General features: G+C 46.9%; 1 protein-coding gene across 3 annotated transcripts in view; it reads right to left on the reverse strand.

Annotated features, from left to right (window-relative positions):
• Nucleotides 1-2885: 2885 nt before the first annotated feature.
• The window catches only part of PIF1 (PIF1 5'-to-3' DNA helicase), a 70262-nt gene continuing 57710 nt past the window's right edge, over nt 2886-15437 (reverse strand). For all 3 annotated transcript variants that reach the window (XM_075914606.2, XM_075914605.2, XM_075914604.2), the window contains exons 11-12: nt 4995-5186; nt 2886-3977 (exon numbers count right to left, since the gene is read on the reverse strand). In XM_075914606.2, the coding sequence (XP_075770721.2) occupies nt 3969-3977; nt 4995-5186 (201 nt within the window). In that variant the 3' untranslated portion in view covers nt 2886-3968. The remainder of the gene's footprint in view (nt 3978-4994; nt 5187-15437) is intronic.

Genomic DNA, 15437 nt, shown 5'->3' on the forward strand with positions numbered 1-15437 from the left:
GCTTCTGGCCCAGAATACAGTCTCTCGGGTGCTGCAGCCTTCCTTCCCTTTGTCCCCGAACCAGATGGTGAGGATCGCGGGACAGAGCCAGAAGATCCGTGTTTGCCCACCACCATTATTTCAGGTGAAAGGGATCTGGCTGGGGAGTTTTTTTTCTTTTTCTCCCGCAAATCAGGGGAAGAGATTCTTCTCTTAGGGGTTCTCCCCCGTTGCTCAGGAGTTCCCACATTGGGGTCCAGTGCCTTATCAAAGAGGAACATCTTTAGCCACATCTCCCTGTCACGACGAGTACGGGCTGTCATTTTTGAACAGTGCCCGCACTTATGGGGAGTGTGGCTCTCCCCCAGGCAACATGAATGTCCATCAGAAATTGGCATTGGCTCACTGCAGTGGGCACATTTTTTAAAACCTGGAGATCCAGGCATGACTGTTAATCAGTGTCTTCCCACAGAACAAGGTTTTTATTTTAATTTAATTTATTTATTTATACTCTGCAGCTGATCCCCGGCTCGTAACAGCAGGGAGCCGCGGCTTTAACGAGATGTTAACAGGAGTCCTTTTTGTTTGTTTGTTTTGTAGATAAGATAAAACAGGCAACAAAGGAAGCTAACTATATACAATTAACTAATTGCAGGTTCCCGAGGGAAGGAGAACTGCTGTGAGGAGAGAGACTAGAAGCTCCGTCTGTGTCCAGGGACGGTTGAGAGGAACTGACAGGGAAGCCAGGTGTGCCCGAAGATTAAAGGGCGCGAACGGCACGAGCTGTATTCTGTGCAGGCACACACTGCTGAAAACAGCTATGCAAAGCCTCCGAGCTGCGGCACCGGGACAAACCCAACACCATGAGTGGAGCACCCACGGGGACCACTCGAAGAGGAATTTAAGGTTTTAGTTATGACCTATAAAGCCTTAAATGAATTGGGTCTGGGGTATCTGAAGGACCGTCTTCTCCAATATAAACCTGCCTGGGGATTGAGGTCAGCTGGGGAGGCTTTGCTTTGTGTTCCCCCACTTGTGGAGACAAGATTAACATCTACACAGAACAGGGCACTCTCAGCTTTTGTTCCCAGGCTATGGAATTCTCTTCCTCGGGATATCTGCATGGCACCAACGCTAGCGTTTTTTTGGCATCAGGCTAAAGCCACCCTTTTTACTCGTGCTTTTTTATTAATGTTTGAGTCTCTATGTGTGTGTTCCTCCTCTCTATGGCTATGTCTACACTCGCGGCTTCTTGCGCGAGTAATATCCAAATGAGGCTAGGCGTGGAATATCGCAGAGCCTCATTTGCATACCTAATGAGCCACCATTTTTTTTCAGAAGAGGCTCTTGCACAAGAAGGAGCGTCTACACTGCCCCTTCTTGTGCAAGAAAAACCCTTTTGCGCAATGCCGTTCTTCCTGAAAAATAATAGGTGTAACGGTATTGCTCAAGAGGGTTTTTCTTGCGCAAGAAGGGGCAGAGTAGACACTCCTTCTTGCGCAAGAGCCTCTTCTGAAAAAAATGGTGGCTCATTAGGTATGTAAATGAGGCTCGGCGATATTCCACGCTTAGCCTCATTTGCATATTACTCGTGCAAGAAGCCGTGAGTGTAGACATAGCCTATATGTTTTTAGCTGGTTATGTCCCTCTAAGGTCTCATTTTAAAATCTCATATTTTAAATTTTATATATTTGTAATTTTTTTTTTGGTTTGTTCTTGTAAGCCGCCTTGAATATTTTAAATAGAAAGGTGGGGTAAAAATATTTAAATAAATAAAATAAATAAGCCTTTCACATCCCTACTCTGGTTATAGGCAAGATGCTCTCCAGACAGTTACCGTATTTCAGGAAGACTCCAGAATACCAGACAATTCCTTGAGAGGGCCCAAAGGACACCCCCAAGCATATTGTGCCTCTTATAGAGGCAAAGGCCTTTTCTCAGAGACCCATCCCATGCTGACAAGATCCACCTACAAAATAGCCAGTCTATTGCCAGCTACCCGCTTGATCTAGCATCCCATTCTCACACTCCAGAATTTACAAAGGACCTTATTCCCCACCCCCATCAGTATGCAGAGCAATTCCTCCTCCAGTGAGCCCAGTCCCAAGCAGTGCCGCGCCGCGCCCCGACCTGCTGCCTACCTGGCTGGCTCTCTCCTTCCACCCCTGCCTCTGCCACTGAGCACCTGGCTCTTCTCCACAATTTGCTGCCCAGACCGCTGCTCCTATGGCCCCGCAGGCCCAGGCCTTTCACAGGCTGTAAGTCATGGGGCTGGACGGGCTGATGGTGGCGAAGGTGCGGGGCAGGCTGCAGAGCAGGCACACATGCACTCAGGGACAGGAGGCTTGAGTTGCAGCAGCTGCATCACGGGAGTTTCGCTCCCCCCCCCCCCATCTCCAAGTGCATCATGGGAGCCGGAGTCCCTCCCCTTCACCCGTCTCTGGCTCTTTCCTCTGGCTGTGTCAGACTGAATGAGGCTTTTTTCAGGCTCCAGCCAGGAGTTGGAGTCACTCTTCAGGAGCAGGACCCAAGTACTAAAGATGTTAAAATGTGGTTAACTGACTAGTCTATAGGCACTTCCACATTCCTGCTAGGGCTCTTGTACATTTCAAAAGAGAAATGCAGAACTCCGCATACAGCCCGGAACCAGCGGGAAGTCCCACTGATTCCAGGCTGCACAAGGTATGCCAGCAGGGGCTCTTGTGCATTTCAAAGCCATGGAGCCCAGAGTCAGTGGGGGACTCTCAGAGTCACTGAGTCCTGTCTTAGTGGAAAATAGTTTACTAAATCCCAATGTAGTATTCCCAAGAAACTGAAGGCTGGGTCATACTCAGACCCTGTGAATTAATGATACACCCATAATCCCTTCCATCCCTACTTCTAGCACTTACTATGGAAAACTGCAGTAGGTAAATCCTTTTATTGTCATAAAGCACTATCAAAGTTAAGAGGACAGGCATCACTTCATATTACTTCACCCAGCAGTAATACTAGTGAACCCACCCTGTCTCACCAAGCGAAACAGATGGCATCAAATGGCACTAAACCAGGGTGCACCTTACATGACCAGAGTGACATCTTCTTAACACTTCACCAGCTGGAGATAGCATACTTGCAGGCACTAGCATTGTTCTCTTCAGTTTCCTCCCAGTGTAACAAGAGCCACAGCTAGTAGGCTCCAGTTCAGCAACTCCTCCAGGTTGCAAAGGACAAGTTCAACATTATGCAAGTATGTGTTCATCAGGAAGGGTGTCTAGACTACATGCCTCCGTCGATGGAGGCATGTAGATTAGACAGATAGGCAAAGGGAAATGAAGCCACGATTTAAATAATCGTGGCTTCATTTAAATTTACATGGCTGCCGCGCTGAGCCAACAAACAGCTGATCAGCTGTTTGTCGGCTCCACGCGCTAGTCTGGACGCGCCGCGCCGACCTGAAAGCCTTTTATCGACATCCCCCTTATGCCTCGTAGGATGAGGTTTACAGGGGATGTCGATAAAAGGCTTTCATTTCGACAGGGGAGCGTCCAGACTAGCGCCCGGAGCCGACAAACAGCTGATCAGCTTTTGTTGGCTCAGCGTGGTAGCCATGTACATTTAAATGAAGCCACGATTATGTTAATCACGGCTTCATTTCCCTTTTTCGAATACACAAATCTACATGCCTCTGTCGACGGAGGCATGTAGTTTAGATGTACCCGAAGAGAGGTTGGCATGCGATGCTGTCTTCTATCCAAAATAGGCAGGATGTAAGCAGATGTAGAGTTTCCTCAGAAAGTTAACTCTCTGAACATCTAGTGTTTTCACTATCTGGGCATGTGTGGGCTTCGAGCCAATGAATCAGAAACACAGATGAAGTAAAAATTCACAAGTAGTATAAGATCTGCCCAACAGCTTGGCTGCTGAGACCAGAACAGTCTATGCTTGTGTCTCTCAGAAGTAGCCCACGGTATTCTCAGCTAGATTTCCAATTCTCCTTCCCCTCTGCTTCAGTGCATCTGTATGGAGAAACCAAAGAGAATAAAAACCAAGAGATTTCCAGTGAATCCTCTCCCTTTTAGTCCTTCAGTGAAAGAAGAAAGACTCTGCTTAGGGAATTCTCAGCTGTGTTCTGTGCAGTATATCTGAATATGACACAGAATCATAGCATATTAGAACTGGAAGGGACCTCGAGAGGTCAAGTCCAATCCCCTGCCCTCATAGCAGGACCAAACACCGTCTAGATCATCCCTGACAGATGTTTATCCCACCTGCTCTTAAATATCTCCAGTGATGAAGATTTCACAACCTCCCTAAATAATTTATTCCAGTTTTTCACCACCATGACAGGAAGTTTTTCCTAATGTCCAACCTAAACCTCTCTTGCTGCAATTTAAGCCCATTGCTTCTTGTCCTATCATCAGAGGCCAAGGAAAACCATTTTTCTCCATCCTCCTTTTAACACCCCTTTTGGATACTTGAAGATTGCTATCATGTCCTCTCTCAGTCAAGCCCAATTCTTTCAGTTGTCCCTCATGTTTTCTAGACCTTTAATCATTCTTGTTGCTGTTCACTGGACCTTCTCCAATTTTTCCACATCTTCCTTGAAAAGTGGTGCCCAGAACTGAACAAAATACTCCAACTAAGGTCTAATAAGAGTAGAGCGGAAGAATGACTTCTCGTGTCTTGCTCACAAGACTCCTGTTAATGCATCCCAAAATCAGGTTTGCTTTTTTTGTAACAGTGTTAAACCACTGACTTCTATTTAGCTTGTGGTTCACTATGACCCCTAGATCCCTTTCTGCAGTACTTCTTCCTAGACATCATAGACTAAACATGCTTTTTTTCACCCATTGTGCAAAACATCTGTCTTTCACATGCTTTCCCATCTACTCTTCCCTGCATTTTCCCAGTCCCGTCCTTCCCATCACAACCCGCTGTGCCTCTGTTCTTTGAAGGGACTATTAAGATTCTGAGTTTCAGTGCCTGTCTCTGCTTGTGACAAGCTAATGAAGATCCTCAGTTGATGAAGTTACCTGATATAGAAGTTGCTCTTTCTGTAAGTGATTGTAGAATTGTAGCACATATGGATTGGCTCTCACAACGTTGGGATCAAAATCCAGAACTCGGAGGCCCTCAAGACTACGGGCTCGGGAAAGGGCTACATAAGCCTGACCACTTTCAAAGACACGAGACAGGGAGATCTCCACACAGTCTAACGACATGCCCTAGTGTATAGAAGACACAGGTAAAAGCAAGTGAGCTCATATCACACAAGCCAACCCTCACATCATATGCTACATCTTCATATGGGATCCATCGCCCCTATCCCCAATATAGTGATGGAGGTATGATACCAGGAAAATGCAGGTCCTATTCATACCCATCTCTTCCCAATGCAAAGGGAACTTTTTAACTTCCTTTTACACATTTCTACTGAGAATTTTCATCTCCCATGGTTAAGAAAGATTAATTCAAACTGGAACAGATGCAGGGGAGGACTATTAGGATGATCAGAGAAACAGAGACCTACCTTACGAGCTGAAACCTTGGCATGTTTAACCTAACAAAATGAACGATATGGGGAGATATCATTGCTTTCTATACAAACATCAAAGGAATAAATAGTAGAGGGGGAGAGAAGTTAAGGCATGAGAATGGCGTGACTTTACATACTGCTGTAATAATCTTTGAACAAAATGTGCCTTGTGAGGGATCATTTTAAAACTAAGAAGAAGTTACTGCAGAGGATGAGTACTCATGGTTCTTCGAGATGAGTGTCCCTGTGGGTGCTCCACTCAGGTCTGTGTCCTTGCACCAGCAAGCAGAGATTTTTGCCTAGCAGTGCCTTCCTACACTGCATATGTGCAGTTGCCATCTCACGCTGTTTTCGTTCATTAGCTGTGGGCGCAGCATGCCTCCCTCTCCATTCCTTTTCTACCGGCAATCCTCTAATGGACTCCATGTAGTGGGGAGGAAGGGAGAGTAGTGGAGCACCTACAATGGCACACAATATGAAGAACCATTGTTACTGCAGAACATGAGTAACTTCTTTAGAATGGTGTCCCTGTGGGTGCGCCACTCAATTGACTAGCTATCAGTACCCGCCGCTCAGGGTGGTGGGTCTTGGAGTCGAATGTGAGAAGCAGCAAGGATTGCATTGGGTAAAGTGGTGGTAGGTATGGGTCCCTGCTGCAGAACGTAGTGTTGTGTGAAAGTGTGGTGTAAAGACCACGTCACTGCTCTAAAGACAACTGGGGGGACTTTAAGTAGGAAAGCTGCGGATGCAGCCATTGCACGAGTGGAATGTGCTTTAATAGTCTGAGGTGGTTCCCGTCTCCAAAAATGTTATGAGGTGTATATGCAATTGGCTGTCCATTTGGAGATATGCTGCGTGGAGACAGCTGTTCCCCTGTGGGAGTCAGACAGAAATAAAGAGCCTGTATGATTTCCTGAGTTCCTTGGGTCTATCTATGTAGAATGCAAGGGCGCATCTACCATTAAGAGTATCGCTTCCCTCAGGGAGCTGTGGGATTTTGGAAAATAAGTGGGTAAGTAAATGGGCTCATTAATATGGAAGTCTGATATAACTTTAGGAAGGAACTTTGGGTGAGGTCTAAGTCCTTAGGAAAAAACAGTACATGGTGGATGAACCATTAGGGCTGCAATTTCACTTACCCTTTTGGCAGAGGTTATAGCTATTATGAAGGCCACTTTGATAGGTAAGTGTAGTGGAGAGGCCGTAGCTACTGGTTTGAAAGGTGCTCTTGTGAGTGTGCCGAGCACTAGGTGTCTCAAGGTGGCACCTGCGGATATAGATGCGGGTGTGTCTTTTGCAAGCCCACTAAGAAGTGCTTTGTAATGGGATGTGCAAAGAGTGAGAGGCTGCCCACTGTCGCGTGGAAAACAGTGATGACAGACTGGTGGATGCGAATGGAGCTGATAGAGAAGATCCATCAGGTATTCGAGTACGGTAGGTACTGGAACAGTATTTGGTTGCAGCTGACATTGACTGCACCACTCTTGAAATAGTCTCCATTTGTTTTGGTAGGTATACTTTGTGGAGAAGGGGCAACTATTCAAGAGGATATGCTTCAAGAGAACAGATAAGTTCCTCATTTTGGAGCCATGAAGAAGCCACGCTGTGAGTTTGAGAACCCTCAGGTTGGGGTGGAGTGTTTTGCCTTGATATTGGGTCAGAAGGTAGGATGTAATGGGAAGGGGAATCAGGTGAGCAATTGCTAGATGACTCAGGTAGGGGAACCACGGTTGCCTTGGCCAGTATGGTGCTATTAGAATCACTGTGGCTTGGTCTGTACAAATCTTGTTGATCACCCTGGAGAGTAAGGGAGTTGGCAGAAATGCATACACAAGGGGAGCACTACAGGATATGGTGTAAAGGAATCTCCCTTCGATCTCTTGCCTTGATCTGCTCGGGAGCAGAATCGGTGGCAACTGCGGTTGACTTAACATTGCAAATAAGTCTACTACTGGGAACCCTCATTGTTGGAAGATTGGGAAAAAGACACTGAGGCTGAATTCCCACTCATGTTATTCCAAGAAGTGCCTGCTCAGTTTGTCTGCAGTGGTGTTCTGTCAGCCCAGCATGTACATTGCTGTTGGAGTTGCATCATTCTTCAGGTACCAGAACCTGATTACCAGTTCCAAAACTTGATTACCTCTACACATGGGCTACGTCTACACTGGTGCGTTTTCATGCAAAAACTCTTCCAGAAGAGAGCATCTACACTGGCATGTGCTTTTGTGCAAGAGCATCCATGCCAGTGTAGACGCTCTCTTGCGCAAGAAAGCTCTGATGGCCATTTTAACCATAGGGCTTTCTTGCGCAAGAAATTCATGTTGCCTGTCTACACTGGCCTGTTGCGCAAGAACAGTTGCGCAAAAGGGCTTATTCCTGAGTGGGTGCATCAGAGTTCTGGCACAAGAAGCTCTGATTTCATACATTAGAACGTCAGTTTACGTGCACAAGAACACGCGGCCATTGTGGACAGGCAGCAAGTTTTTGCGCAAGAGCGGCCGCTTTTACGCAAGATCACGCCAGTGTAGACACAGCCGCAGAGTGTGATCAGGCACCCCCTGTCTGTTGATGTTGTCTGCGAGGACACATATACTTCTGCCTTGGATGAGGGGAAGGAAGCGTGCACGTGCGCTGTGAATAGCTCTGAATTCCAGAATGCTGATGTTAAATTGTATCTCAGATCGTGACCATCTGTCCTGGACTGTCTGCATGTTTCAGTGTGCACCCCAACCTAGAAGTGATGCATTGGTTGTAACCACCACTGATGGATCTGGGAAATGAAAGGGTACGCTTGTGAGGGAGTTGTTTGGGGTAGTCCACCAATGGAGAGAATGGAGAATTAGTGGTGCAAGTGAGAGACATCTTGAAAGACTGTTGGGAATGTAAACGGATGCAAGCCATGTCTGTAGGCAGTGCATGTGTAACCTCCATGAGGGCTTCTATGAACTCTAGGGTCTGTGTAGGTAGAACAATTGATTTTTGTTCGTTGAAGATACGACTCAGATGCGCGAACGTTTGTCTGCTTATTGATATCTTATGGAGTGTATCCATAGCAGATGACCCTTTTATTAGGCAGTTGTCTAGGTAAGGAAAATCATAATTCCTTGTTGGTGCAGGTTTGCCACTATGACAGTGAGTGTCTTCAAGAACACCCTCGGTGCTGATGAGAGGCTGGAAAGCAAGTCGCGGTACTGATAGTTGTCTGAGCCAACCATAAAGCAAAGGAATCGTCTGTGCATGGGGTGTATAGTGATATGAAAATAGGCATCATGCAGGTCGAGGGCTGCAAACCCATTCCCTTTTTCTAACACTGGGATTTTGGATGCTAGAGTCACCATTTTGAATTATTGTTTCTGAAGATATTGATTCAATCTGCAAAGAACTAGAATAGGCCTCCAACCACCCATCTTCTTTGCTGAGAGAAAATAGTGGGGATAGAAGCCCCTGCCAGTGAACTCTTCAGGCACTGTCTCTACTGCTCCGATATTGAGAAGTCGATGGACCTCTTCTTTCAGTAAATTTACATGAGAGGGGCCCCTAAAGAGGGACAGGGAGGACGGGGAAGTGGGGGGCAGTGATGTGAATGGAATGGTGTAGCTAGAGGTTACAAATCTCCAAGACTCAATGATCCAATGTAATAGCAGCCCAGGGATGGTGAAACGGCCTCAGCCAATGGTGGAAGGTTGGGGTGGAATATTCGGGGTGTCTCAGCAAGAGGAGATCCTGCAAGCCCTCAACCAGGAAGTCAAAACTGTTGTTTGATTGATTGCTGGTTTGAATTATGATTATTCTCAGGACACCTCCTCTGAGGCCATTGTCTTGGTCTGGATTGGTCAGAGACTCGCTGCTGGTATCTTGGGTATGAAATATTGCCATGTCTTTGGTATGATACATACCATTTACAGCAGTATGGTGGAGCATATATATCCAGGTGGTTCTCGAGTCTTTACTCTAGTGCAGAATCTCATCTGTCTTTCCGGATAATAATTTTTGCTTATCAAAAGGAAGGCTTTCCACTTTTGTTTGCAGCTCATGGGGGACTGCAGTTGACTGTAGCCACAAAGCCCTCCTCATAATTATAATAATATAATATAATAACTACAGATGTAGCCGTGGCACAAGCTGCCGCATCACCGACATCAAGGGCTATTTGGAGAGAGGTTCTTGCTCATGCATATCCCTCCCACACGATAGATTTTAATATTGGCCTCTTTGACTCTGGTAGGTGTTCAATAAGGGCCATGAAATTGGAGTAGCTGTCAAAGTTGTGGTTGGACAGTAAGGCTGTGTAATTAGCTATGCGGAGAAGCAGAGTTGATGAGGAGTAAATCTTATGCCCAAAGAGGTCCATGCATTTTGCTCTCCTTATCCACAGTTATATTTTTGTATTTCAGAAGTCTGGATCTCTGTTGAGCGGCAGTCACCACTAAAGATTTGGGTTGTGGGTGGTAAAATAAAAAGTCAGCACCCTTGGGGGGGCAAAGTGTTTTTTATCCGCCTGTTTGTTAGTTGGAGGCATGGATGCTGGTGTCTGCTAGATCTCATTGGCAGCCTCCCTAATGGTCTCATCAATTGGAATCAAAATTTTTGCATGTGGAGAGGGCTGGAGGTTTTTGAGGAAGTGATGTTTCTCTTGTACCTCAGGTAGTTGTAAGTCTTGTCTAGCAGCCACTCTTTTAGAGAGATCCTGAAACTGCTTCAGGTCAACTGGTGGTGATGGATCGCCCGGGATAACTGCTTCATCTGGGGATGAGGAAGAATGGTCAGTCGGCAAAATGTCTGGCTGTTGTTCCTTTGTTTCAGATATTTGGCCCTCCTCGGGTTTGGATTGGTCAGCCATTGGATGCAAGGGGGAGGGTGAATCTGCAACCTCCTGCCTGTATAGCAGTGTGGAAGAGGTTGTGTATCTACGTGCAGATGAATGTCTGAGGCAGCAAGGTGGGTAGCATGCTGGTTGTTTGTGATGGGGATGTGTTGGGGGTTAGGAGCAGGATAGTCATAGTCAGGGCTCGACAAACTATGTAATCTACTCGCCCGTGACGAGTAGATTACAACCGGGAAGAGCCGGGTTCGGGCGATCTGTGCATGCGCAGATTGCCGGACAGCACAGCTTGTGAGCAGGGCTCACCACGACTCGGCGAGCCCTGGTCATAGTGATATGCATGACTGCATTTTTGGTATTCCAATCTGTTAGGAGAGCTAACACAGTTGGTGCCAGAGCTGACACTGTGTGCCTGTGCCTAGTCGTTGAAGTTAGTTCTGAGTCTTTTGCTGGTGCCATCGGTACCACTCCACGCGGTGCCCTAGTTGGCTGTGCTGTGGTTTGCAGTGCTACTGGTTGCTGGTGCTGAGCATCGAGACGGTGCAGCTGTTGCCAGCACCAATGACAGTTTAGGCTCTGAGGCCATCTTAAGCATGGTTTCGTGGTGCTGGATGTTCCTGGCTTACCTCCAACTCTTATTCTCTTTGTTGAGGCTGGTGGAAGGGAGTGAGCAGATGAAGCTCTCATGTGCGGAAGCTGAGCTAGGAGAATCATAGAATCATAGAATAATAGGACTGGAAGGGACCTCAAGAGGTCATCGAGTCCAGCCCCCCGCCCTCAAGGCAGGACCAAGCTCCACCTACACCATCCCTGACAGATGTCTATCTAACCTGTTCTTAAATATCTCCAGAGAGGGAGATTCCACCACCTCCCTTGGCAATTTATTCCAATATTTGACCACCCTGACAGTTAGGAATTTTTTCCTAATGTCCAATCTAAACCTCCCCTGCTGCACTTTAAGCCCATTACTCCTTGTCCTGTCCTCAGAAACCAAGAGGAACAAATTTTCTCCTTCCTCCTTGTGACACCCTTTTAGATATTTGAAAACCGCTATCATGTCCCCCCTTAATCTTCTTTTTTCCAAACTAAACAAGCCCAGTTCATGAAGCCTGGCTTCATAGGTCATGTTCTCTAAACCTTTAATCATTCTTGTCGCTCTTCTCTGTACCCTTTCCAATTTCTCCACATCTTTCTTGAAATGTGGCGCCCAGAACTGGACACAGTACTCCAGCTGAGGCCTAACTAGTGCAGAGTAGAGCGGCAGAATGACTTCACGAGTTTTGCTTACAACACACCTGTTGATACAACCTAGAATCATATTTGCTTTTTTGGCAACAGCATCACACTGTTGACTCATATTCAACTTGTGGTCCACTATGACCCCTAGATCCCTTTCTGCCATGCTCCTTCCTAGACAGTCGCTTCCCATCTTGTATGTATGGAACTGATTGTTCCTTCCTAAGTGGAGCACTTTGCATTTCTCTTTATTAAACCTCATCCTGTTTACCTCTGACCATTTCTCTAACTTGCTAAGGTCATTTTGAATTATGTCCCTATCCTCCAAAGAAGTCGCAACCCCACCCAGTTTGGTATCATCCGCAAACTTAATAAGCGTACTCTCTATCCCAATATCTACATCATTGATGAAGATATTGAACAGTACGGGTCCCAAAACAGACCCTTGAGGAACTCCACTTGTTATCCCTTTCCAGCAGGATTTAGAACCGTTAACAACAACTCTCTGACTACGGTTATCCAGCCAATTATGCACCCACCTTATCGTGGCCCTATCTAAGTTATATTTGCCTAGTTTATCAATAAGAATATCATGCGAGACCGTATCAAATGCCTTACTAAAGTCTAGGTATATGACATCCACCGCTTCTCCCTTATCCACAAGGCTCGTTATCTTATCAAAGAAGAAGCTCTCCGCTTTTCAGCCCTTAGTGAATGAGATGTTGGATCTGAGAGCTGCAGGGCTTTGTCAAACAGAAACATTTGCAGCCTAATTTCTCTGTCTCGGAGTGCCCTTACCATCAATTTTGCACAATAGGCACATTTTGAGAGGCATTTTATGCAGTCTGAGTGGCTGTCGAATGCCAGCATGGGCTCACAGCACATCGCACTTTTTAAAACTGGGGGAGCCCAGCACGATGAGGGCGTCGTCGTGGTAAACCTCCGCAGCCTTCCCTCTTTTTTTTTAAATAATAAAAAAATCTGTTATTCAAGTATTAACCACTATCTCTACAACTATAATTATTAAAACTGACTAAACTAAATTAAAACTGAACAGCAAGATTTCTTTTCTCTGACTAGAGTCGAGAGGAGACAGGATTTGCTTTGTCCGCAACCAAGGGTGGCGAAGATGGAACTGGTGGGAACCGGACCACACACGTGATCAAAAGGGCGCAAATGGTGCTGGGTGCACGCTGTACATGCGCGGTCCGGCTGATCACTGCTCATGAAAACTCCAATCTGCGGCACCGGGACAACCCAACACCAACTGTGGAGCATCCACAAGGACACCCCTCAAAGAAGAAATATGTTCTGAAGACTGTTCATGTGGACTAGTCTGGTCGATTCTAGGAGAATGTGGAGGTGAAGAGGTTCTCAGCACTGGTAAAGACGGTGCACGTGGCTGCGGCATTAGGTGCTGGATGTCAGCTGTTTTATGAGAAACCTTCTTTGGCTTCAGTTCCAGAGCATGCTTAGGTTCCAATTGGCAGGAACCAAGATGTTGGTTCAGTGTCGAGGTGTCCATCAGCACCGGTGATGGTGGTATGTCTGAGTTCATCGGTGCCTACTGTGTGGTGGTACTGGTCAGTGCAGAGGCACTAGACTTCCTTTTTGGCTCTGACTCTACTCTCTTTGTAGGCACCGTTTTGTGCTAATGTACAATGCTAGAAATAGACAGCACCAGCAAACAGGCGCATGGGATGTGGATAGTAAAAACCATGCTGGAGAGGCACAGGACATGTGGGAAACCCTTGAGCGTGACGACTTAGCCCTCTTGCAAGGAGTTAATGACTGTGCGGGTTCAGTAAACAGACTCCAGTGGTTGCAGGGATTTCTCCCATAGGAGGTTCTTCAGTCTCATTTCCTGGTCTTTTCTGGCTCTTGCCGTCATGTTCTGGCCTTGTGGGTACTTCTGGCCACGTGGTCTTTGCCAAAACACTTTATGTATGAAATGTGCCCATCGGATGCGGGCATCGAGTCTCTGCACAAATCACATTTCTTAAAACCAGGGGAGCCTGTCATTTTGAAGAGAAGAACTTGTAAGGTTGAAAAGCTTGTAGAAAAAACAGAAGGAAAAAAAAGGGGGGGGGGAAGCATTTGTTGCTGTTTTTTTAGACAGACAAGAACTACAGAATACCAACTATAAGCTGACAAACTATTAATGAATTATAAACTAACTACACGATTTTTATGTTTCCAGTCAGAAAGGAGTGCACTTCTGCAACTCCGTCTTCTGCCAAGGACGGTAGAAAAGGAAGTGAGGGGGACTTGCGCTGCATGCACAACTAACAGACAAAAACAGTGCGAGACAGTGACTGCACATGCGCAATGCAGAAAGGCACTGCTAGGCAAAAATCTCAGTTCGCTGGAGCGAGGAAGCACTGATACATGAGTGAAGCACCATAGGGACACCACTTGAAGGAGAACTTGCTTGTCAATAATATCATGGTGAAATGTATGCAATAATATTGTATGTGAAGTTATGAATCATCCTTGTACAATGTTAACACGTTCAAAACCAGACAACAGCACCTAGTCAAAAAGTGTTAAACACGTTTGACATTCTATACCTTGAAGGACCACTTCCCACATTCCTAATTGTAGGTAACTGTGATATTAATATAAAATCTGCTATGCAAAGTATTGGGGAGAGATTATGCTCTGCTGAAACCTAATCCTCCATCTACATGTGTGTATCATTAGCAGGGCTCAACAAATAATACAATCTCCTCGTCCGTGGCGAGTAGACTGTAACCTGGAAGAGCTGGGTTCGGGCGATCTGCGCATTTGCAGATCGCCAGACAGCACGGCAGGCGAGTGGGACTTGCCATGGTTCGGCGAGCCCTGATCATTAGTGTATATGAAATGAGATTGTGTTGTATGGGTGTCATTAAAACATGCTGTAAATTGGGGAATCGGTCAAATGTTGATGCCTGTAGTAGTTTGTGCCAGCAGGAGGCCACACTGACACACTTCGAGCCACCAGAGTTTGGGGCCTCAGGCCAAATATCAGTTCTAGAGACCTTGCCCTTGTGCAGGTCAGGGCAGCAAACAAACAGTCAAGCAGTCCCTGATAACACAGGCCGCAGTCTAGAGATCATGCCCCCATTTGGGGTGGGGCAGTAAATAAACAGTTTCAAATAAGTCAGTAGGCAGTTTATACACCCGAGCTCTGGGTCAGGGAGGGGCAACAAATGAACTGGTAAACAGTAGTCTGGTAGGCTGCACAGCTGTTTATGAGCCTGGGCCTGCACTCAAGGGGCAACCAACAGTTAAACAAGTAAATAGTCCACAAGATTTAAAGGTGCAGGCCTATGTGCAGGCTGAGCCAGGGATTGGTCTCCTTGCTTTCGGAGAGCTGACAAGTACAGGGGTACTGCCCCACAGGGGGAACCTGCCACCCAAGGGAAGAGGTAGCAGGGGGAACGCAGGCCCACCTGCTCCACTGCGTCCCAGCCCAGGGCCCTAAGCAGTGGCAGCGCCACAGCCACTGGGTCAGTGGGGCTCCAAGCCGTAATGTGCCGTTCAGGTTGGTGGGTCAGCGGGGTCTGAGCTGCAGTGCGCTGCCCAGCCAACCTCTATTTGTTCAGCCTCCCCGGGGTCGGCTGTCCTTGGGCCACTTCCATGTTCCCCTGGGGGCCTACCTGGCTCAGCTGCTGCTCCTCAGTGTTGGCTGGGGACGGAGATGCTAGCAGCATGTCCATAGGCTTGGGGTCCTACGCAGGTAAAGGTCTTGGTGGTCCAGACCACTTGGCTGAGCCTCGCAAGAGTCCTGGGGGTCCAAGTAAATCTTTGGGCCCAGGCAGCGGCTTCCACAGCTTTGTCCAGTTATCCGGATACACAAGCAGCTGTGGCGGTCTAGGCCAGTGCTCAAGGCCCGGC

Source organism: Pelodiscus sinensis, chromosome 9 (assembly GCF_052426305.1).
Source record: "Pelodiscus sinensis isolate ZL-2025 chromosome 9, ASM5242630v1, whole genome shotgun sequence".
NCBI lineage: Eukaryota > Metazoa > Chordata > Testudines > Trionychidae > Pelodiscus > Pelodiscus sinensis.